Source organism: Pithys albifrons, chromosome Z, assembly GCF_047495875.1.
Source record: "Pithys albifrons albifrons isolate INPA30051 chromosome Z, PitAlb_v1, whole genome shotgun sequence".
In the NCBI taxonomy this organism is placed as follows: Eukaryota; Metazoa; Chordata; class Aves; order Passeriformes; family Thamnophilidae; genus Pithys; species Pithys albifrons.
In genome coordinates, this window is record NC_092497.1 from 18,155,409 (window position 1) to 18,180,714 (window position 25,306).

The 25,306-nt window shown below is 36.0% G+C and overlaps 1 protein-coding gene across 1 annotated transcript in view; it reads left to right on the forward strand.

Moving 5' to 3' along the window:
• Positions 1-25,088, forward strand: part of NDUFS4 (NADH:ubiquinone oxidoreductase subunit S4) — a 44,331-nt gene extending 19,243 nt beyond the window's left edge. Inside the window, exons 4-6 of the mRNA XM_071581528.1 lie at positions 18,187-18,359; positions 21,755-21,828; positions 24,880-25,088. Of these exons, the coding sequence (XP_071437629.1) occupies positions 18,187-18,359; positions 21,755-21,828; positions 24,880-24,983 (351 nt within the window). The 3' untranslated portion in view covers positions 24,984-25,088. The remainder of the gene's footprint in view (positions 1-18,186; positions 18,360-21,754; positions 21,829-24,879) is intronic.
• The last annotated feature ends 218 nt before the right edge of the window (positions 25,089-25,306 follow it).

Here is a 25,306-nt window from a genome sequence, read left to right on the forward strand (position 1 = left end):
AAGATTATTGTTACTATACGTTATACACTCTAGCTGTTGAATATGCATGAAGGTTAGATTACAGCTAGAAACAAATGCATAACATTCTTCTGCTAATCAGTAGCAGATCAGAAATTTGGCAGTCTTTTCTTGTAAGTACTCCCATAATGTGTGGTCTGTTACTCTAGATGCAACCTGACACTTATGTTTACATTATTCAATAGTATAATTTTTGTAAGACTTGTGGGGGGAATGCATCACAGCAGAAACATGCTTTTCCGTGGGTTTTGTATCACTTTTGAATCTTCAGGAAAAAATATTCCTATTGTATGTACCAGACAGTTCACATTGTATATCCTTTTTTGTATCTCTGAAGCTATGATAGCTACCTCGGAAATATTTAGAATTTATAAATTGCTCATTTGCAGTGATAAGTAGAAGCTGAGACAGCTGGAAGTTTAAGAGTCTATAGGGAAAAAAGCACACCTATTTTAAAAACTCTTCAGAACTGTTTTCTCTCATGCTCTATAGATAGATGTAGTAATAAGAATCTATATACAGGTAAAAAAAATAAATTCATTCACAAACTTCCTGAATTTAAAAAGTAACAGTATAATTTTAGTTTTAAAAATATGGGAAAAAAATAGTGCTTTATTCTAGCAAACATGAATATCTTGCTCATCTAGTTGCATAACTAGGGATTCAGGAAATCTGTACAGAGTTCATGAGTCACTGTGTAAATAAGATTCAATAGACCTGTATTTTCCTAAATGAATTTTGGATGTACTGTTCTTTACCACTAAAAAAAAATGTGTATCTAAATGGAGTTTTTATAATGCCTGAATTTGCAGTATCACATTTCCCTATTTTGGCCTTAGGTGATGGATACATAAATCTGAAAGAAACTGTGGAATGAAGACAGATCCAGAAAATAAATACTCTTCTATCCTCATTTTGTGTTTAAATGTACATTATCCAAAATTAGGTTGTACTGTCTACAGCTGTCAGAGTTTTATGCTTCCAGTTGAGTTAAGGTGAAACTATTCAGTTTCCTTAGTGCTCCTAGTAAATGAATGTAAGTGAAGTTCTTGGTTCTAATGTCATATGTTGCCATCAAGAAGAAGACTGATGTCGTAGTTGCTGTGATCTTTTGAGATCTCATGGTTGCAGCCACTGAATATTTTTGGTTTTATATATATATATATATAATTTATCTAAATTATTGTTTTATCTTTGGTTGTTTCAAGGATTAGGTTAAAAGTCAAGCTGAATAGTGTTTTCCTGCAATACTATGCATTTAGGTCCATGTTCTGAATGCACAAAACTTTTTTTTCCACGTTGTTACAGGACCTGAAACAAAATGACACAAAATTAGAATAATTTGTAGATTTAGTTAAATTTTTGGAGTAGTTTCTATAATGTCGTAAGGTAACCAATACTTCATGTTCTGTTAATGGCCAAAAATGAAATCCCAGTAGCAAGGAAAATCCTCACAAAAGGTTTTGATGTTGTTTTCCACTCTTTCAGCATTTGGAGAAGTTCTTTAGACACTTGTTAAATCTCACTGTAAAAGTAGAGTAGCTTCTTTTTATTGTAGGTTGCCAGTATATTTCCTGATTTTAAGTCTGATTAATTACAACCCATTAAAACTAATTTAACACATTGCATGAATTTTCAGTTAATGTTGCAAAGCATAACAAGACCATTATTTCCTTTCAAATTGTGATTAAACAATTGTTAGTTAACAATGTATTACTGATTGTTAGAAATTGTTAAATCATATTTTTGAGGATTTGTCATCTTGTTTTTTTTTAAAGCTGAGCATCATCTTAGAGGTGCTTTTACGTGCATATCAAAAGGAGCAGGAACAGATGGAAAGTGGGATATGGTTGCCTTTGTGCTCATCTTGTAACTTATTTTGAAACGGAACTTTTTTGTGACTTGATGTTTACAAGGCTGATAGAGCACGACTGTAGTTGTTGTAAACTTTTAACTGCATATTATAGTGGAATTGATCTGTTTCCAGGGCTTTTGTAGACCTTATGTTTTTATGTGTACACGCATATGCTAGAAGTTGCTCAACAGGAAGTCCTTTGGATTAGCTGGAGACTGATTTGATTCTCTTAAGTACTAAAATATTCCTTGTGTTGGGAAAAACAAACGAAATATAAGTGGGATAAGCATCCTGACATTGAATAATTAAGTGGCAATCTGTCACCTTCTTACTGCAGCCTAGAATGTGTTGAATATAACAGAAAAATGAGTTCTAATGAAACAGTACTAAAAACAGTAGGTTAGGCCACATTCATTACACACTAGAAAAAAGGTGGAACTCAAATATAAAAGGAGTTAAGTACTTAGCTTGTGTAGAGCATATCCAGGAAATTACATCTTTGTCTCAGTTATTAGCTCTTTTCACTGAATACTGAATAACTTTTGATGAATAGTAAAATCTGAAGAAAATAACATACAGAATGAACAAAGCTCATCATAAATACAATTCTTGCATCACATTTTGAACCTCTGGCCGCCAATTAAGTCATATTCCAAGAGTCTGGACAAATAACTATGTGAAAAGTAGTGTCTCAAGACCCTGCTTGTATTAGGAAATTTTTGCTATAGAGGGCAAAGGCTGTTGGCAGCAAATCTCACTCTGATAATGGTCCAAATTATTTAACTATTTTTGTGCGTGTTATAAAATATCTTCCTTCATCATTATGTAAAGTCGAAATAGTTTTGCCTAAAATGGAGGTTTGAACTGTCCTAATTCCTACAATTTGTTTCAGTTATGGTGAGTAGGGTACATCAATACTGTTTGCTGTAGCTAAAAGTCTTCCAGTTGACCATCTGTGCTTTAAGCAGACTTTACAGCCAGTGCTGGTAACGCTGCATAGTTGGTGTAAAGTCTGGAGTTGGGCACTTTGGTGGAGGTTGCTGTCTGCAACTGAAGTGTCCACAAATATTTGTCAATAAAAGGACTTTTGTGTTGGTTAAATGTTAATAATATTTCAAGAAGGTTTCAAAATTAGAACTACTGCCTGAAATTATCCTTTGCATTGCTAAAGCAGAATATTCTACTGACTATATATGCTGTAGCTCAAAGCAAAAATTAATGTGAAAGCAGTTACAGGGATTGGTCACTGGGGAGACACCAGAAGAATTACAGAACTGTGGTTAAGGATCAGCTATTAGTTGTAGTCATCTCACAGATATTTCTATTCTGTACCAAGCCAAGATAAAATAGGTAGCTAAGAGAGTTAAGCATTCCAGACCTGTATTACGAAGAGCAGTTGAAATGGTACTAAATAAGTTTTTTCAGCATATTGAGAACATCTAGGGACAGACTTTATTGCAAGTGTGACAGAGTAAGTAGAATAACGATACTGACATTTCATCACCAGTCCTGAAGTTGTTTTGTTTGGTCCATGTGGTTACTTTGAACCTTTTCTCAGTAATGCTTCAGAAGTCTCAGTACTGAACCTCAACAGTGGGCAATTTTACTTTAGGTCACAGACAAACTCTACATAACTCACTGACGGTAACTTACATATAACTTGTATACACAAAACTGGACACAGAAAATCTGAACCTGTATTGAGTATGAGCAGTTCATACTTTGCAAAATACATTCAAGATGAGCAGTAAATGCTCCACCAACCTAGGCCAAAACCATGTAAGTAAATGCACAGAGTGGATAAAGGGGTGTGGTAGTTTTGGCCTTATTTTTAGTGGGCCTCAGTTTGGCAGGCCCAGATAGTGTGATGTGGATTAGAGGGGACAAGCATCACCTGACATAAGCAACTAAAAAGTTATTTCATATCATCTGACATCACAGCAAGTATAAAAACAGGTGTAAGAGGGGCTTTAGCCTGTCATCCATGGCCAACACTGAGTGAACATGCTATCACAGTGCCGGGAGAGTTAGGCCTCATCACCACTTCACAGATGTTTGGTTCAGGAAGTACACATTTTTTTGTCATTGATTTTCTCCTCTCTCGCTGAGTGCTTCTCAGCTGGGGTGCTTGAATCTGTATTAATTGGGTGGGTGACTTAGGTGGAGTTTACATTTGTATATATATGTTGTAGTTTGGTTTTTAATTTTCTTCTGTGTAAATATAAAAATCTTGCCATTTTAAGTTTTCAGTTTTACTTCTAGTTTTTTTTTTCTCTCCCTTTTCACTTGCAGGAGGGAGAGAAACTAACTCTCTGTGTTGAGCAGTTGGCATTCTGCTAGCTCAGCCTAGCACAAGGGAGAGGGATCTGGATAGGCTGAATCAATGGGCCAGGCAAATGGTTTGAGGTTCAACAAGACCAAGTGCCAGGTCCTGCCCTTGGGTCACAACAACCCCAGGCAGTGCTACAGGCTGGGGGAAGAATTGCTGGAAAGCTGCCAGTGGAAAAGGACCTGGTGGTGCTGGTCAACAGCAGCTGAACATGAGCCAGCATGTGCCCAGGTGGCCAAGAAAGCCAGTGGTGTCATGGCTTGGATCAACAATAGTGTGGCCAGAAGGACCAGGGCAGTGATAGTACCCCTGTACTGGTCACTGCTGAGACTGCACCTCTAATCCTGTGTCCAGTTCTGAGCCCCTCCTTGCAAGAAAGACGTTGAGGTTCTGGAGCATGTCCAGAGAAGGTCTGGTGAAGGGTCTGGGGCAGAAGTCCTGTGAGGAACAGCTGAGGAAGCAGAAGTTGTGTAGCCTGGAGAAAAGTAGGCTCAGAACACACTTACCACACCTTACAACTAGTCAGAAGGAGATTGTATCCAGGTGAGGGTCAGTCTCTTCTCCAGATAATAAGTGATAGGACAAGAGGAAATGGTTTCGAAATTGGGGAAAATTTCTTCACAGGAAGGTTTCTCAAGCATTGAAATAGTCTGCCTGGGGAACCGGGTGCTTCACCACCCCTGAAGATAAATAAAAGATGTGTAGATGTGGCACTTAAGGATGTGGTTTAGTGGTGCATTTGGCCATGTTGGGTTAACATTTGTACTCAAATGATATTATGGGCCTTTCCAGTTATTTCCTAAATGATTTTATGATTCTAGTAACTATTCTGAAATCTGCATCAAGAATCATAGCAGCTTCCTCTTGGCTGTCTAGAGGTAGAATTTAGTGTCTGTTTTAAGTGTTTATTGCTAGATAATCCAGGAGTAACAGTGTATTAATAGGATTCTCAGAAAGTGAACCTTTTCAGCAAAAAAGTTGTGGAAGCACTCCAGGCCATTTTTTCTAGAAGACTGCATTATTAGCAAACATCACACGGTGTTTTCAGGATTGAGTCATAGTTTGTTCACCATCCAAATCCCAATTTTGGCTAGGATTACAAATTACTGAAATTGTATAATCTTTGTTTGATTAAAGAAGCATAGACTTTACTATAATAAACAGTGATAATGCTGCAGCTCAAAGTAAAACATACAAAGAAGTGGAAAATCATGTGGAATGATGAAACTTCTTCAAATCTAGATCTAATAGTCATGCTGTGAAACAAAGGACACAGCAAATCAAGCTGTAACATGCATTTTAAAGTGTGATCATTGCTTTCCAAAGAACTGAGTATATAATATATCTTACTTTGAAAACCAACGCAGTAAAGTGTCAAAAATGATGTGTGAGACAGTGTGACGTTGCATTTGAAGACTGTGTAGAGGAGCTGTGTTTTGCAACTCAAGAGAAACAGTTGGCAAAGTATGCATTTATTAAGGACAGATTTCCTTTTATTGAAACTACTATTCAGCCAAGAATTCTCCAAGCGTTACCTCTGTGTTAGATAATAAGGATAGAGTGGATTTTCTGTTTTGGTTTTTCAAAATGCTGTTAACCCATTGTGTGTTATTACTTGACAGTGAGTTCAAGACGTCCCTAAAGAAACTTAACGGGATAAAAGAGTTTGGAATAATCTTTCCTTCATTTAATCCACTCTAACTGCAGCATTTACTCAAGTGGCCTCCATAAAGCATTCAATTTAGGACAGCGTTTCCTCTTTAGATGAGAAATGTAACTTACAAGTTTTTCTGTGCTTTGTATGTACAGGTCTGTGATAGGGGCTTATCATATTCAACAGGTACATGGTACCAGGATGGAAATCTCTGTGGGTTCAGACAGTTACCCATTTCTTCCCCCTAAGCTCAGATTTCCCTCTTATGGGTTGTCTTCCTTCTAGTTATTTTTGTCTCTAAGTTAGATTAGCAGCTTACATTTTGCTTTCAGAATAGTGAAAAATTAATAAAAATCAATAAAGGTATTATCTAAGATGTGAGGTTAATAAAAGGGTGCTTTCCATCCTTTACTTTGCACGTATGTTTTGAGAAACTGTTTCTAGCTTTGACCAAACAGGCCTTGTATATGAAGCTGTGATTTGGAAAGGTGTTTTCTTCCATCATACTTGTGTCAAGTAAGCAGGTGATCAGTTTACTTGAACTGTGTTGTACTTGCAATTCAAGATTACAACAAAGTTGTTTGCTGTTGATTTATAAAATATTTAAGGTAGTGTGTCATGTCTTCTCATTTCATCTCATATGCATACTTAGAATGTATCTGCAGATGTGATATTTGACTGCACTGATGTTTGAATGGTACTAGAGGATGAATAAGGTATAAAATCACATTCTAGAATGATTTCAAAATTAAACAAATTATTTCAATAACAGTAAAGTATTCAAAAGAGAAGACAGCAAGAAAAAATACATAACATCTATTTTAACAGAAATGTCTAATTGAAGAGTGGGCTTGCATAAAGTTAAATACTTAAAGGCTTTTACTGTGTGGTCACTGATAGTTTATGAAACTGCATTGTGAAACTGCATTTTTGCTGCAAAACATAATCTATTAAAAAGTTCTTTTTTTCTATTTGTTTGTTTTATCCTGCACACACTTCCCTTCGCCCACTTCCTCCCACTTCAGGTGAAGACTAAGAAATATGGCTTGGGAGAAGATAAAACTTTCTTGATTAACATCAACAAGCAGATAATGTGAAATTTATTATTTAAAGGTTTTAATGATTCTGGAGATGGTGATAATCTTTCTCACTTAGGTACACCATGCTGGTCTGCCAGAGCATACATTTATTTCTAAATAGTAATTTTAATTTTTTTGTTATTGTTGTTTTTAATTGAAATAATTTGACAGTTTCTTCTTTATAGTTATGACTGGTAGTTGCATTTGGTCTTATTTAAAGTATAAGCTCAGGTGTTTAGTTATGTACACATTTTCAGTACTGCAAGTTCACTTTATTTTGCTGTTTGGCAATTAAATTCCTCTTCAGCTGGACTATCCTAGCACAATTCAGTCTGTAGTACTTACTACAACTCGTTTTCTTGAGCAATTGTAGTTTGATGAAGCTTGCAGTGGTTTAGAAACCTGGTTGGCTGATAAAGAGCTTTCTGTAAGAATGTCTGCAGGGAACAAGTTACTCCCTGTAATAAAGAAGCTCTTTCTGTAACTCTGACCGTCCAAGTGAAAAAATTGCCATCACCTTTAACTGTCTTCTAAGAGGAATGAGTATTGTTATATTACTAAATTTCAGCTGAAGAATTTTTGTTTTCAATTTATAAACCGGCACATTTTGCAAGTAGGCCAGAACCTTGTATAAAGTGATAGATCATTATATCCATGGGAGCAATTGCCCTCTCATCCCTCTGTAGGTTTATTTTGTAGGCTAGGGTAAAGGGTTGGGATTTCTTTGTCTGAGAGTCTTTTTTCAGTGCATGGTAGTGCTATCTCTGCTGGGTGTTGGAAGGAGAGGTGTCTGCGATTGAGGTTACACAACCTTGTAGTATCTCAAGTGTCTGTTTTGTCTGGGTTCCATCATACAGCATTCTTGTGCAAAAACTTCAAGGCTTCAATCTGGAGCACTGGGTCAAAGAATAAGTCTCTTTGAATGGTATGCAGGCAATTTTTGTTGGTTGTTGTTTCATTACATAGTATGTAATTTTTTATCAAAGAGTAATGTTTTTGAAGAGCTTGCTATGATGGCTGCTCAGGACAAATTAAAGGAGTACCATTATACCATGTTTAGTTTGTCTGGATTCCAAAGGGTTATTCAACATGCAAATACTTACTTGGTTTTGGAGGTCTAAGTATGCAAGCCACATTTCTAATCTGCTGGAAAAAATAAAAGTAAGTCATTGATACAGTCAAATAATCAACAGGAGAAGTAACTTCATTCTTTGAAGCTGTTTTGTTCAATAGTTTTGCTTTTTAAAGACCATGTGGTACTTTTATATTCTCATGAAATGGTACCATTGTCTGAACCTTTTCTAGAACACATAAATTAGTACCCCACATTATTAAATATTTCTGCCAAGGACATTAATTCTTTTTGTTTTATCAGGAATAGTCAACAAACAATTTCCTGTAGAGAGCTTGCTTGCCTATCCATTTAAATGTGTCTTTCTGCATTTCTGTGCTATATCTAAGTTGTAGATGTAAAACACAAGTCCTAGCCTAAGTCCAAGTCCTAGTTCTGTGTACAGGCATGAGAGCTGTTTCTAGTTACGAAGTTCTCGCTGAATTGTTCTATCAAGTCAGAAAAGTTTTCCTTGTCTGGAAAGTCCACTAATCCCATGGGAATCCTTGAACATCTTGGTCATGCTGCAAGAGAGCTTGGTGCTTCTTCAGTACTTCCTCTTTCTACTCGGATCATCAGTGGTGAAGTGGAATCATACGTTTTTCAAGTTCTTGTTGGCATGTTTGTGAGGTATCTTTGAAATACATTCATGTCTGTTTTCTCAGACTTTCAGAGTTGACCTGTGTTAAGCAAGGGCATGGACCATGGAGGGAGCGTCTGATGTTCAGATCCAGACATCTGATACGGAATTTAGTTCTTGGCCCTTGAAGCATTTCTGTCGGGAACTTCCTTGGTCTGTTATGTATCTTTCTGGCATACTCAGTTCTGCTCACTCCATAAAGTCCATTAACTTATGTTCAGAGCAGAAGAAAGTCTGCTTGATGGGAAAATAACTTTTATCACACTACCTTTTAGCTTGAAAAGTGGTTTAGAAAGCAAGAAGAAGCTGAGTTGTGAGGAATTTCTATAAAATTCTGTTAAGGTATACAAAATACAGTATTTTTAAAGGTGTTTCAATTATGTTACAGAATTATTTTTAAAATTAAGACTATGGTTAGCAATTCTGATTAAGATTTCTGAAGAAGTTCATAATTATTCCTTACCAGTTCTTTTTCTAGATGTGTAGGTAAATTCTTGTATAATAATAAGTAGTTATTGTTCTGTGTAGACCAACATCATCAGTATAAATCATGGTCTTTTTAAAGTTTTCACTGAGGAGTAGCATATTAACCAGCCAGAAGCTGTTTTAAGATAAAATATTGTAATTTGCACTAGTATTTTACTTTTAAGTTTTCTCGTTTGTAGTTTTTTAGGTGCATTTTCTTAGAACCACATTTTTGTTGACATATCAACTACATTTGAAAGCATTTTTGAGTCAGCTATTTGTGGTTCTCCAAGTCAGAAGTTGAATATCTTCCCTGTAATTCCATTTCCAATAGAAATTCTTACCTTTTTATCACCAGGTTGAATTACTGAATTTAATTGGTGATGGATTTCTCTCTATTGTATTAGAAAATATAAACCCATGCTTTCTGTCCTATTAAAGGCCAGCCATATAAAGGCCAACCATATAAAGACCAAAGCATTAATTACAGGAACAGGCTTCTAGATAGAGCAAGCTAAAACCAGTTTGTAAAGTAACAATGTGACATTCTAGTTATGATTCACCATTTTTAGGGACAGATTTTTGAAAGCATTTTAACAAATCAACAAGGTAAGTGTAAAGAAACCAGTGTTGTCCAGTTGTATTATGCTGTATATTTATTGATAGTGTTGACACAGTCCAAGCCCCATCAACCCTTGCCATCCCCACCAGGGAGTAATAACTGCGGTACTGTTAGAAAAGAACCTTCTAAAACACAGTTAAGGCTTAAAAGCTATATGCACTAATTAACAAAATACAGTGAACATTTAAGCTGTTAATAGCCGCAACATCCCTGCTCCATAGACCTTCAATATGCTAGCACTGCATAGCAGTTCTCTTTTGTGCATCTCTTTAATGAGGGTAACTCTGTCAGTTCTTTTGCTGCTTCACTACCTGCTGTGTATGGAAATTATGTACACTATTTAGCACTTTTTTCAACCTTTAAAGTGCATGCGTATTACATAGAAGCATTACATCTTGCATTAGGGTAAGGGACAGCTTTTAATAGGTCTGACTTCCTTGTTTCTTAAGTGCAACTTTTCTTCCCCTAAAAAACACTCACCAGCAGGGATTTTGCTTTAAATTTGCATCTGTTGATTGGGGATTTGCTTCTGTTTTTCTCTCCTATGTCTCACACCACTTGTAACTGTGTGGGCAAAGTTCTGTTACAGAAATCACTTTCTCTGTAAAGGAGATGTGAAGAATAGAGTACATATATCACAATGAAGGCAGGCATTGGTTGGATTTCTTGATACTGTTCTTAGTAGCAGACCATACACTAGTGTGACAAGCTAAACTTTAAAACACCACTTTTTGCCATTTTTTCACCCTCACCTTTGATGGGTGCCTTTTTTTGATAAACAAAAGCCTAAATAGTTTGTTAAATTTTAACCCTTAAAGTTAAATGCTGTTCCTTAGCTACCATTCAGTAGGGAATTAATTAATTGGAAGTTGTGAGGTGAAAGGAAAAGAACACTAGAATGCATGATAATGGAATTCAAACTGTAGTACTCTTGCTCTAGCTGCCAGCTCAGGCACATTGTTAGCTTGTTAAAACTGAATTCACAACTAATGTTTCATACACTGTAGATGTAATCTTTCTTAAGACTTCAACACAGGAAATATTACCAGAGCTATTGATTCTTAAGACTTTGCTGAACATGCAAATTTGTACTTAATAGCTCAGACCTTATTTACTGTCTGAATTAGGTTTGGAATTGGCCAAGGTGTTCCTGCTTCACAGCAGAAATTCAGCTGCCTATGTGTAAGCAGTGTCCCATTTCACTTCCAGGCTCTAAGTGTTTGCTCCCTTGCGTGTTTTGCAGCTTAGGTAGATAAGGGAGATTTGAGAAAACACACCTCAGCTACATATTTAACATTGATTGGACCCCTTTCCCTCCAGAGGCTGAAGATGGCAAGTGATACTCAAATTTGAGAACTCTGTCTGGGCCTTATTTGGAAATGTTTTTAATTGGTGCTTTAAAGGAAGCTTTCCAAGGTTTTCAAATGGGCATAAAGCAGGTAGTAACTTCTAATTTTCTGGTTCCTGACAGAATTCCTGAAAACCAGTAAATTTACAAAATTCACTTAAGTCGTATGCTTATAAATTAATTATTTTGTAAATACACATAACTTTTAATGAATAGTAAAAATAAGGACTTCATTAGAATGGCAAGAGAAATACACAAAAAATACAGAAATTATTCCTAATGCATGAGAGTAGCCTGAATTTTGACTTCGTGTAAGATACTAAGACCTCATTTTGAACTGCTGGTTAACACATCTTATAGACTCAAAGCTCAAGAGTCATCAGTAATGAGTCATCAGTAATGAGTCATCAGTAGTAATATGACCAGGATATTACTGAAATACCATGTTTAGTTTTGCAAGACAGTCTGCTGTTGTGCCTTATGCTAGGAGTACAGTATAAATAATCAGGACTTCAAACTGAATAAATCATGTTTGAGAAATACACCACCATTGAACTGCAATATGCTATTTATTTAATAGTATATACAACATTGAACTAAGCAGCGGAATTGGTACAAAGCTCTCTATTATAGGTAGGTTCTAGGTCTAAGTACTTCTGTTTTCCTGTAAAGCTCTTTTCTGCCTGTTCTGTTTTCCAGCTGAGAAATAGTATCTGTCAGAACAGTTGCTTATGGTGGTAAAACACTGAAGTGTTGCCCTAACTGTAAGTTACTCTAAGAGAAATCAAATTGTTTTGATTGTTTGGTTATCCTCTTTGTTTTTCTAAATGCAGGCAAACTAAGACTGCCTTTTCTTATCATTTAAAAGTTTGTTGCTTTTGATTGTTTCTTGGTAGAAAAATTATACTGAACATGAAATAGTTATAAGTGGGACTTAGGTGTTTTGAATGTTTGATTGTTAAATTTCTAAAATGCCTTTTACTTCTCCGTCAGAATGCAGGCTAAATGTTGGTATTTTTTGTGTGTATGTCAAGAAAAATGGCTCTGTTTTGAGCTTGTCAGGGTACTGAGAGGTGCAAAATCTGAGTGGTTTTTTTTAGTGGTGTAGTTTAAGGTAATGAAAACACAATTCAGAAGCTTTTGCCCCAAGTTGCCGTTAATCTCTTTTATAAATACCGTATTTCTATGACTTTTGTAGGAGATGAATGTGAAACCAAACAGAGTTTGAGTAAAGTGTCTTAAAGACATGAAAGAAGGGCTGCTGAGAAGGAATTTTTATACTTACTAGGGTGAAGTCATGTTCCAGTTCATAGAGAGCTACTGGGATTTTTAGAAGTCCAGTTGTTATTCCTGTTTGCTCTTTCATTGTGTTTTCTCTGAACACAGACCCAAGTGAAGTTGGTTTACTGGTTTTTTGACTGGTTTATGCCATTGTATTTGTAGTATCTCATGCAAGGTAGCATGGAATAATACTAGGCATGTAAAATATTGGGAAAGCGGAGCGAGCTTTTGCAGCAAAACAACAGGAAAGTTCTCAAGGAGTTGCAACAGCAGTGAATGCTCAGCCATCCTGCCTGTTAGAGTAGTATCTCCTCAGCTGTGACAGACAGACTGATGAATAGAGTTTGCTGAAGCTAACAGCCCTTGCAAGTGCTGGACTTTTTTGGATGCTGACACATCCTTGCATAATGGCAGCCAGCGATCTAAAAGTATTATGGTCGAATTAGGCTCATTCCAGTAATGTGACAGTTTCTGTTTCTGTTAGATGCACTTTCCTTCGTTCTCAGTTTCTCTTTAGTTGTTTTACAAAACTGCTTATGGAAAGAGATTTTCTTTAAATGATAGCTTTCACAAAACCTTTATTATTACCAAATTTTGTTTCCTCTTTACAGTGTTTGGTTTTCTGTGTAAAAATATGGTTCTTTCAGTACTTTTTTTTAAACTTCTTTAATCCTTCTGCAGGATGGTTAGATGGGAGAACAAGTTATGGGTAACACCATGTTGTTAACAGTTTACTGTGATAATGCAAAATGATTGTGAAGCCTTAAAGAAAACTGTATTCTGTGTGATACAGTCTCCCAAGGACAAATATGCTTTTTTGCCTTGTTGTGTCTGACCACATCTAGTTCGTTCTGCTCCATTTTTCTACTTGCAATTTGCATAGTAGATTCTGTTCTCCTACATTTCCTTCAAAAAATACTGTATTGAAGTGTAGAAACATAAATGTTCTCATCCTGACTTACAGTCTGAGCAGCTGAGCACATTAAATAAAAAACTCCTTTCACAGCAGCTATTTTGTGGGTATTATGCAAGATGTTCTGTGCTTTGACATAACTTCTAAATAAAGTGAATTGCAACATGAATTTATAGCAAAACTTTATGCACTTCGTCAGTAAAACATGTTGGAGGTGGGGAAGAGAGCTAGCTGCTGTAAAGTCCTATAAAATACAGAAACTTCTGCATTCCCTCCATGCTAACAAGTGTAAAACTATTGAGGTTAAGTAGGTGGGGCAACCGGAAGTGATTGCTAAGGCCAGTGGCATTTTTGTGGTTTAATAAAGGCAGAAGCTAATTATTCAGTTTTTATTTAAGTGAAATGATGCCAAAAAGGAGGTTCCTGCAGAGCAGCTGCACTCCTTCAGTGTTACCCTAATTTACCACAGACACAACTGTCACAAACAGAACTTTTAAACTTGATATATAGCCACGAAAGTAAGGAGCCCTTTGTCTGGAATGCATGCAGAAGAACTCCTTTATACAAATCAACCGGCAGATGACGGACAATGATGAAAATTTGATTCTTTGAAGTCATAATGGTCATTGAAATGTGTGAAATTCTGGTATTGAAAAGAGAGCAGCTAGCAAGACTCTAAATCCTGGGTGGTTGCTGGAAGCTTGCTGGGAGGTTTTTCTGTGTTTTGACATCAACTTCCCATTGCTTGTTCCCTGTTTCCTTTATTAAAAAAAACAACTGGGGGGTGTGCTAAACTGTAGATAGTTAATAGTGTTTATGTACAGTTTCTGTCTATGTGGTGAAAGAAATACCATAGAAGAAACATGACACCTTTATGCACATCTGACCCATCTATTCAAAAACAGAGATACTTATCAGAGATACTTACAATCATTTAACCTCTTTCCTATTAATTAGAGAGTTCCATTTCTTGTCCCTTTTGGAATTTGTTCTACTAGTGGAGTACTTAAAAGAAGGAAATTCTCATTTCCTTTTAAAGTCATCTTCATGCTGAATAGTGCTTTCATTGACACTGCCTGTATGAATCAGATTTCCTCTCTGCTGTATAGCACATTTATAATTTCTTATTACCCTTCCGGATCAGCTTTACCAGGCTTTTCACTGTGACAAACACTCTTAAAAGGTGTAAGTTGTAGTAGACACAAACCAATCTATATTTGCGAGCAATTTTGTGTGATTTCTGCTGTTTAAAAAAAGTGGTTTGTCCCTTTCAGCTTATTCCAAGAAGAGACAAAATTACTCAAAATGAGTATTTCAATTTTCTTGTTTGCTATTGAAGTAAAGCCCACTTTATATGTACATATATATATTAAGAAAAATAAAATGTTAGAGTCCACCTTTTAGGTGGTAGCCTGTTGTAAAAATGTGAACCAGGGTTGTTAATTTTTAGTAAAGCAAAATAGTGTTCAAATCTCAAGTCTTTATATTGTCATGTAATATACTTAAGATTTTGAATGCTGAACACCTCACTAGTGTCTTAATATGCTAATACAGCAAAATTCATTAAGGAACACTTAAGAAGAAAGATAGTAATGTGAAACCAGCTGTCAGAAATATCTTTGTTTTGGAAAGTTGGTTCACAGGTAGTTTCAATGAGAACTTGAACTCAGAACAAAGCACTGAAGACCCAGTAAAGAGTTCAACCCAGTGCAGCATAGTTCTTTTCAAGTATTATATTGTTTTAATGGCATCTTGGAGCGGGAGCTTTAGCCCATTGAAATGTCGCTTAAAGGACAGGTTCTTCTGTCACTAGCTGGAGCTGTGTGGATGAAATGATCACAATAGAGTGTTGTAATGCATTTTAAAAGTGTGAGAAATCAGTTTGTCTAGACTAAGAGAGCGCCTACAGGGAATAGGAATTTTAGAGCTTCTGTGCTCTTTAGGTGTCAAGTATGTGATAGATGCCAAGCCTTTTTATTCCATATCTTTGGCAACAGCTCAGCTATGCTACAGTACCTTACATATCTACAGCAAGCAAAACCAGTGATTTTATGTCAGGACAACTTTGGCTTCAGCAACCAGAAACTCATTGTCCTAACAACTGTCTGTTCAATTGCCAGCTTTTAAAAAGGGGAAGATATCAATAAATAATTGCTAGATTCCCAGAAGGCATGGAAACTCTAGCTATAATGAATCTAAGTATGGAGAGCTAGCAACACCATGTAGATATTTTAGTTTTGGAAAGCAAGCAGGTTTTAATTTTCATTTCGAAAATATTTTTATTGGCTGAATCCTGCATTATTAGTGAAATAACCTCGATTTGAAGTCAACTAAATGCCCAAGAAAATATGGCTTGAAGAGTTTGTCTGGAGTTTCAGTTTTAGGTTCATCCAGATGAACAAGTCTAGACATATCTTTACCGTGGTTACCTCATAAATACAGCATTTGCTGGTTTTATCCCTCTTTTTAGATTGTGTTCTGTATGCACTAATGTGTAGTACTTTTATGATTCTCTGCCGTGAAGGCTTCAAAAGAGGAAATTTGTCCATAATGTTATTTAACAGAGTGTCTTATTTAAATAGTTCTAGATAATTCTGGAAGAATTGAAAAGCCTGTAAATCTCAAGCATAAAATTCATAATGAAGTTACAAGTTTCTGAGAATAAGAGTAGTAAAGGTAAAAACTTTGAGCTATATTGAAGTTTGCATATCTGAAAGTATTTCATGATAACAACCCCAGAATTTTTGCATGTAGCAGGTTGTTTGAGAGGAGGAGAAGACATATTTTGTGAATATGATTGCATTTTCTCAATAGTCATGTTTGTTCAATACAGAAATAAATCCTAATATTTTAGCCTATTCCTATTAATAGGCAAGCTGAGATAATGAATCCCCACGAAATTTTATTGCAGGTAAAAACCCCTTTTTGTTAAACAGAGCACTTTGCCAATTCAAATCAGAAAACTTTTAAGCAATTTCCTTCCAAAACTGTGGTTTAAGATTCAGCAGTGAGAAATGCCAGTCTGTGAAGGTATTTTACATACATGTTGCAATGTTCCAGTGGCTGGTAGTTCTTCTCTTTCATATCACTGCTGGACTCAGATTAAAAATAAGCATGACTTGGTTCTAGTGGAAGTAATTATAATGGAATTATTAAGATACTTTGACAGTTTCTTGTGTTAGTCTGGGTAGAAATGTGAGAAGTTGGAAAACGAGTGTGCATGCTTGTTTGTTGCCCCTACTGTTCTAATTGCAAGTACAGGTCAAATGCTTTAAACTTGCTCCCCTTTGTAGCTTTGAGGGACTTAGCTCCTAAATTTTTTTTTCTGATGTAAAATGGAAACTGAGAACTTAGACATTTCAGAGGATGGTCAGGTGATTGCATCAAGAAGATTCAAATTTGCCACAAAACAAAGTTCCATAAAGTTGGTAGGTACAGTTACGTAAAGCCACAGTGTTTATTTAAACTTGTTTGCCTTTTCATTCAGCTCATGGCAGTACTGCCAAGATTAGTTCAATATGCCCAAAGTTTTGCTGTGCTTTTCTGGACTTCTACCAGTTTACTACTCGTTCCTAAAGAGAGAGAAGGGGAGGGGAGGGAAGGGCGGGAGACCAAGGAGCTCCCACTAGCCTTTTAAGTATGAAAGGGAAAGGAGCAGTTTAGCTTCCTTAGAGATGGATTTGATGTTTGATTTCACTCTTTACTAGTGTGAACTGACAGGTTAATTTTATATAATTACTGTTTAGTTTTTAGTGAGAATGTTCACTTTAATTATATCAGATGCTGCTGAGGGTAATTTTTCACAGCAATTCTTGTGAGGTTTTTCCCCATCTTATTCTTTGTTAAAGTCAGTTAATATTTTTAGGTTGGTTTTGTGATTCTTCAATTTATATCTATTGTTATTTTTGGAGGCCCTCAACAAAGCTCATGCCTCTCTAGTAGAGGGGGACATCTGCTACTGACTACATACAACATTGCAAGTCATTTTTTTTCCTCTTTGAAGGTTAAAATCTCTTGAATCCTTAGGTCCTTCACAAAAATAATGAAGAATGTTACCAGTATCAAATGTCCCTCTCTTGATTTTGAACATCAGCAGAAGAACTAACTCCCAAAAGCTAATACTCATAGCTTGACACATGAAGAGGGGATCAATGTTATGTAGTAACTAATGGGTAAAGAAGTAAAGAGTGCTGAATTCTAGTACCTACTCTGCAGTCTCAATCAACCAGTAGAATATTGTGCAAAAGATGTTACCTTCTGCTTCTTCCTTCATGCTAAGCAGACCTTCTTAAGTCAAGTACAGATGTTCATGTGTCTTTGTTATATACAGAGGAAAGCCCAAGGGAAGGCACTTGCAGTGCAGCACGGATTTAGCTGACTACTATTTTGGTGAATAGTCCCATTCACATGAAGTTTAGGCTCCTGTTGGTAATGCAAAATTGTGGAATTTGTCAGTGTTTCAGTCCATGCTCTAATATTTTCTTTCAGGAAGAAATAGGAGTTTACATATTCCCACATTTGCTTTAGCTGGTGGAAGTTGAAGCAGTCCTGACTTTGCAGCTATGGACAGAGAAGGATGGGGGCAAATCTCCTGTCCTTTCTCTGACACTAGCTGTGTTGTAGCTCAGAGATGAGCAGGTTCAGGTAACTTAACTGTGAAATAAAATTTAGCCAGGGAAAGTAGTATGATAGCAGCCTAAACATCTGTCAGCTTGACTTTTATTCAACTGAACTCATAATGTACTTTTTTGCATTTTTAAAATTTTTTGGTAACTTTAAAGCATGAAATTATGTAAAAAGTGTAAGAAATATTGTTTTACAAGCCTCTTACATAAACTATTTTTTAACAAGTCCCATTATGTTTTTCTTAGGATATCACTGCTTTAACTGGTGTTCCAGATGAGCACATCAAAACCAGAAAAGTCCACATTTTTGTTCCAGCACGGAATGCAATGCAGTCAGGAGTTAACAATACAAAGAAATGGAAGATGGAGTTTGATAACAGGGAGCGCTGGGAGAACCCTTTAATGGGCTGGGCATCTACGTGAGTAGTTACTGAATTTGAAAGTACTTCTTTTCTGTATTCAGCTCTTACTAGTCATGTAAATTTGAAATCTTCTTTCTACCTGTAAATCTAATTTTGTTTTTACAGTATTTACAGTAAGTGCTTAAGTTTTTCTGTTGTATGATTAATGATCTGTTAAGATTAAAAGCAGATTCTAGCTCATCTGCAAGAGTTTAAAAAAGGTGTTAACAACCAGAAATTTCGACAATTACATTTGTGGCGATGTTACTGTGTGGCATCAGCAGGGCCAGAAGGTTATTAGTTACCTAAAGCTGTAAATCATTCTCAGCTCTCAGTTGCATCTTTTAAACTCAAACAACAGTGCTTAACTTCTGGGAGTTTTTTTTAGTAAGTGTTACTAATATCCAAGAGGTCTGAAACAGAATTGTAAATAATTTTTTAAAAAGCCAAACCCAGCAATTTAAAATAATATGCTATTTGTTTAAATATTGTAATATTAGTATTAGAAACTCTTAAATACACAAAAAAATCGAGGTAAATACTACTCTTAGCTAACTACACTGTAATTTGGAGTTGCAAATATAACTTAAATGCATCTAATTTTTAATTCTTTTTTTATTACATCAGTAGAGTACCTACATTTCATATTGTGGTTAGAATTCCTGTAAGCTGTGAGGACTGTGCCAGCAGTTCCTCTGACAGTATTGTAATTTTGATTTGAAGCTGTCATCTTTGAGGCATATTCAGAATAGTTAATTATTATGCATAAGTCAAAATTAACTACTAAAGATTGTGTTTCAAACCTCAGAAAGGATTCAAGGTGTATTGAAAATACCTGGCTGCAATCATATTAGCACTTACGATCAAAGAATGCAAAAGTCTATGAGAAAACTTTAAAACCTTCAATATGAAATAAATTGAGGGTGCACTTTTCAAGATTTATTGACATTCTAAATCCAGTCACAGAATTTTTTTCTTTATTTATTTATAAAATAAATGTATCCATAAATATTAGTTCAAAATAATTCTGAGATCAAATCTTCTGTTACGTTGATTTCTCATAAAATTTTCCAGAAGCTCTACATGCATTTTTATTTTGGAGTAGCAAAAGGAACTTGTCATGTGTAGGCAAGCTCTGGGTAGATAAAAGCAAGTACTACATTGAGAACTGAAACTGCTAGGTTAAAGGTTTCATAAATTAGTTTGTATCCATTCACTTTTAAGACATTCTTTCAGAAACTCTTAGTGGACTCTCTGGTGTTACCATTCAACATGCAAAAATACCTAGGAAGAGTTTCTTCTCTTGAGATTTTATTTCTGCAAAGAGCAATTCTTAAACATTTTTCCATTTATTTTTCAATAATATAATGGGATTAGTGGATTAGAGCCCTTTAGGGTTTAGAGATTAAAGCCGTTTTTCCTCTGAACTTGATATACTTATTTACCTGTTGATCTTTGCTGTATTTCTGTCATGTTACAATCTTGTTTGCATTTTTTGTTGTATTTGTTGTTTCTTGGATACTGTGGCTTTTTCCAGTGAAAGTGATCCAATTGTAGGTCTAAGTAAATTGGACCCATTGCATTTTTTTAATTGGGAGTTTCATTACAAGTATGCCTATAGATAGTTCTTGAGTACACATTTTAATATAAAGCTGTAAGCAAAGAAACATGGGTAATGAATGGTTCCCATTGTACAAGATCTCACAAGAGAACAAAATAAGAAATCCCAGTTTTTAGGGTCTGATGAAACGACTGGGGCCAGGTGTAGGAAATCCTGCAGTAATGGTACTATCAGGACATCATGCTGGACATCCTGATCTCTTGTTTGCTCATATAGATAATTCCTTTGGAATGGAATCAGAGATGATTTAACATGAAAATAGAACAAATAATTTCCACACAATCCTCATTTCATAACTGCCTCTGTCCTGGAAGGTTTTTGCCAAATTTGCAGTAGTGAACTGGTCCATCACTATGCTTCAGACTTAAAACTTTTTGTTTCCACTTAGTAGTGTTCAGAGGATTTTTCCAAACACAATAATGGAAGGCAATAACTATTAGCAAAAGTTGTCACAGTATTGCCATATGCTTGGCCACTTGATTCTCCACTGATCATGTCATGAACAAATGCTTTGTTCCTAATTCTCCATATTGCCTTTATAAGAGAAGCCTTTAAATGACAGTGGCTTGCAAAAGTGTAATTTCTGCCTTTATCATGTTTTTGTTGCTGTGGGTTTTGGGGGTTTGGTTTTTTTATTTGTGGGGGGTTTTGTTATTGGGGAATATATTGGATATAGAGTGAATTCCATTTTTCCATGTGAACATCAGATAAAATTACACTGTTGTCTTTGCTGCAAGCTAGATTCCCCCCTCTTGCCCTCGCACTCTGCCAATCACAGGCTTTGTCCTTTATTGTAGAGAGCTCAATGTATCTTCAGTTGCTTTTTCTCTTCATTTATCCTCCCAGCTTCAGAGGGAGAACAATTGAGAAGCATCTCCTTCAATAGTTGGTTGCAATTTGGTCTTGTCTTTCCAGTTGTTTCTCAGGCTCATAGAAGGTGTTGTCTCAGGGAGGCTTTATCTAATGTTTGTGTTGCTACAACCAGTATATTGTTTTCTCATTTCATTAAGAGTTAGAACCCTCTCTTTTTTTTGTTCATCCTTTGTCATTGTTCTTAAATTGAGTTTTTATAGCAACAAAAAAGGCATTTCAGTGTTTTAACTGAGATTTTGTTTCAAAAACCTTTTTGCTGCTTGATTCCTTTCAAAAGTGAAGTTGCAAAATAGTTGGTCATCTAAAACTAACCACTGTGTATTTAGTTAGGTAGCAGTTTGCATTTTAGAGCTTCATTTTTGGTGATGACCTGTGATCTGCTTACTGTACTGAAATAATTTGTAGAGGTCATGTGACTGTAGCCAAAGCAGAACATTCAACATTTTTTAAGTACTTTTTTTCTCTGATTAGTTCCTGCTCTGCTCACTTCAGTATTTTGCTCTTTTCTCTTTCAGATTATTCTTCCTCTAGCTGCTCTACAGACACTTGGTCTCTTTGAAATGTTCATAATTACTTTAAGCCTCTTGATCTTCCAAAAAGCTATAAAATTAAAAATACTGTGACAGAGCACTTACTATAACCTCAGCAAGTCATTAGATATGTTTGCCTAATGAAAAACCTGATTAATTTTTGCAAGTAGTTGTGAGGGATATTTAACAGACTGAAAGACTGAAACAATACTCTACAGAAAGTAAGTGTTGATCCTGGAAATGATTAAAAATAAAAGGATTCTGAACGGTTTGTGAGGTGGTCTACTACAGAGAGTTGTACAATACAGCATTTGACTAACATTTGAAGTACAGATATAATTATTTGCTATTTTAAATACACCTAAAATTTGACATCTGATTTCTTACAGAGCTGATCCTTTATCCAACATGGTTCTTTCTTTCTCTACTAAAGAAGATGCCATTGCCTTTGCTGAAAAAAATGGTATGTATTGGGTATGAGGGATTCATCCTTCCACCTTCCATAGGCAATCTTGGTCTCAAAAGTATTAACAACAGAAAATACACCTTTCCTCTATTCCACAGGATTGGTAGACCACTAGTGTTCTGTGTGAGGAGGATGAAAGCGGGAATGGGGCATATTTCCAAGGATGCTGAAGGCATTGAATCCAGATTTTCCACTTTCTAGAGTAGTGTTCCAGCCTCTTAGGGAAACTGTCAGAACCCTCGTGAATGTTTGATATTCAGAAAAACTAAAGTTACATTATTATCAAGTTAGCATGTTGGACTTCAATTTTGGCTGTGTTGCAGCATACATCTGTTGTAAAAGGAACCCATGAGGATGATCAAGTTCAGCTCACTGCTCCTCACAGGACTACCTAAAAGTAAACCGTATGTCTAAGAGCATCATCCAGTTGCACCTTGAAGTCTCACAAGGTGTGGTGACCTGGTCACTTTCCTGGGGAGCCTCTTCCAGTGACCAGCCACTCTTTCAGTGAATAATGTTTGCTCAGTGAGTCTGAATTTCCCCAGATGCAGCTTCAGTCTGTTCTTTGTGTCTTGCTGCTGGTCACCAGCAAGAGCAGATCAGCACACCTCCTCTGCTGCTCTCCATGAGGAAATTGTAGATTCAGGGTGTTATGCCTAACTCTGCCCAGCTCTAAAGTCTAAACGCTTGCACTTAATGATTGTTCATACTTGAGAAAAAGACAGTAGAAAAGACGGTATTGTTGCTTAATACTTACAAGCTAGTGATGTGCGGGAAGGAATGCATCTGTAAACTTACTTAGTTACTTCAGATTGTATTTTCTCACAGAATGATGGTACCACAAGCAGTATCCATAATCTCATCCTTTTGAATATTCAGCAGTCATGGTTTTGTGTTTGCATGGATTTTTTGCTGCTCTTTTTTTCTTTTTTTTTTTATTTTCTTTTTTAAATCAATTCCATTTGCCTTAAAGAGTTAGTTTTGATGCTTAGTGCTTATGGATGTGGAGAAGTTTAATTACACTTAGTTAAATCCAAGACTAACGCACATGATGGGTGAGCTTCTTCAGAAGTCTTCCCTGTGGTCTCCAGCTTTCACCTATGTTTAGTCTGGGGTAAATAGTAAAGTTTCTTGGTCAGAACAAATTATGCAGAGTTGTTAGATGGCTGGTGTACACTCCAAAAGCATGATAAGTCCATTAACCTATACTTAGAAGAAACTAAACTATTTAATGTGCAATGTATTTGGCATTCCTGGAGAACTTCAGGCTCCACTGCACCAGGGATTAAATGACAAGTTTTGCCTGTTGATCTAAAATTCTTTGTCTGACATCACTGAGGCAGTGGTTTAAAAACATACAACTTAAGTAACAAGGATGGGGAGGTTTTTCTACTCCAATAACTTTTAGTCAAGTGCTGAGGGTGTTCTACTGTGACTATGAAATCTCTTTTCTGTCTGCTTGGCTTGTATGGCAGGGATAGCAAGAACAGTGTCTCCCACCATTGTCGTATTTTTATAAAAGTGACCTCTGCTCTCTGTCATGAGCAGCTCAAGATGCCTTGCTCAAGGAGTCTGTTGCAAAGTGTGAAACCTAATCACACATGGTGGCCCCTTGGAATCATTACATGTAACTACCCTTATGCATTTTGGATGGCTGTGTCAGTCCAAGTCATTGTTCTGGCAGTTGTGAATCTCTTCTAGAGACACTCGGCTGCTCTCCATCTAGTGTGTAAAAAGATGAAGCAATACCTTGGGACTGTAGATTCCATCCCATCAGCCAAGTGCCTCAATGTTAGGTGTTACAATGCTGAATGTTGCAATACTGAAGTCTGTCTCTGGATCTAGTTCTGGCTGTTTACTCAAGCTTATATTTTTAATCAGAACAGAAGACAAAAGCCAGTATTCTCACAGATGGAAAGAATATGTTTTTAAAATCTCTGCTTAGTATTTCTTGTGGAGAATAGTTAAGGTGGAAATTAACACTGATTGAGACTAATAAACAAAAAGAAAATGTTAGTGTAATGTTTGTGAATACACAAAATTGAGGCAGTGACATGACAAGTTGTGTGTCTTACAGAACATTTTGATGTGTAGGTGTATCTTGAGTATTCTCTATGAGCATCTTAAATACAAAAATTCAGATATATGTTAAACATATTAGGGCTTTCAAGTTTTGGGTTTAAACTAAGGAAGAAAAGTACTGTCTTATGAGTAGCACTTGAAACTGCATATTTAACCACTTCTATCTTCAGCTCAAGTATCTCTACTTTGAGTGAAATATTGCAGCTAAAGAGACCAAACTTTGGAATATTGAGTGCTGCCCTGGCAACTTTCCAGGCACCTGAAGGCTGCAGCCAATTTGCATTTTGATTTACATAAACACTAATATCTCCACCTCCTCTTTTCTGACATTTTTAAGCATTTCTCTTGCTTAACTATCACATAATTTACTTGTCTTCTATCACTTCATTCCCTTTTCTTTTACTCGTAATTTTTATGTTCTTATAAAAATGTTAAGTATTAAACTCTTTTCTAATGTTGAAGTTTTTCTTTGCTCTTCTTTTTTTTTTTTTTTTTGGTCCTCCCACCCTTCCTTTTTCTAGCTTTACAAGATCTTCATTCTGTTCTAACCTTTGGGGTTGAAATTTGCATGCTATTTTTTTTTCTGTGTTTTCTTACCTTTATCGTTTCCTGTGCCAACATACACAAAGCCTAAGTGCTTCTGTGATGCTATGGAGTTATGGAGCCACGAACTTGCAGGACAGTCAGTGTTCCCTGTTGAGGTTTTTGCTGATGACTGTCAAGTTTTTTCCATTTCAGCGTAGAATGGTGAAGTCTTAGCAACTATGAGAGAATGGGCATTTTCCACATTTATGGCATTTCAGTATTCTCTGATGCCAACTAGGAAGGAATAGATTAGTGGATGTCTATGTGGAGAAAGATACTAAAGTAAAAAACTTCAAATTGCATTTGCTTTATATTGTATGCTCAGAGTATTTATAATTCTTGTTTCTTGTCTCCTTCTGCCATTACCCCTGTGACATACAGGCTGGAGTTATGATGTTGAAGAGAAGAAGATTCCAAAACCTAAATCCAAGTCTTACGGTGCAAACTTTTCCTGGAACAAAAGAACAAGAGTGTCTACAAAATAGGTTGGCATTGGCTGTGTAACTGTGAATAAAGTCAGCTGTGCTATATTTATAGTCCACGTATAATACATCTCTTAATCTCCTAATAAATTTGACCTTTAAACTACAGATGCATCTTGTGATGTCTATTTAAAATGTTTTTGATGTCTCTAATTGAACCTGTTACAAACTTCCCTATAAATAGAGGAGATTTGGAGTGTTCATACTTCTAAAAAATTGCTGTACTAGGAATCTATCAAAAGGAATGTTTGAAATCAGCTGCAACTTTAGAGATTATGGTTGAACTTTGATGGTAATCTTATATCCAGTATCCTGTTTAAACTTCT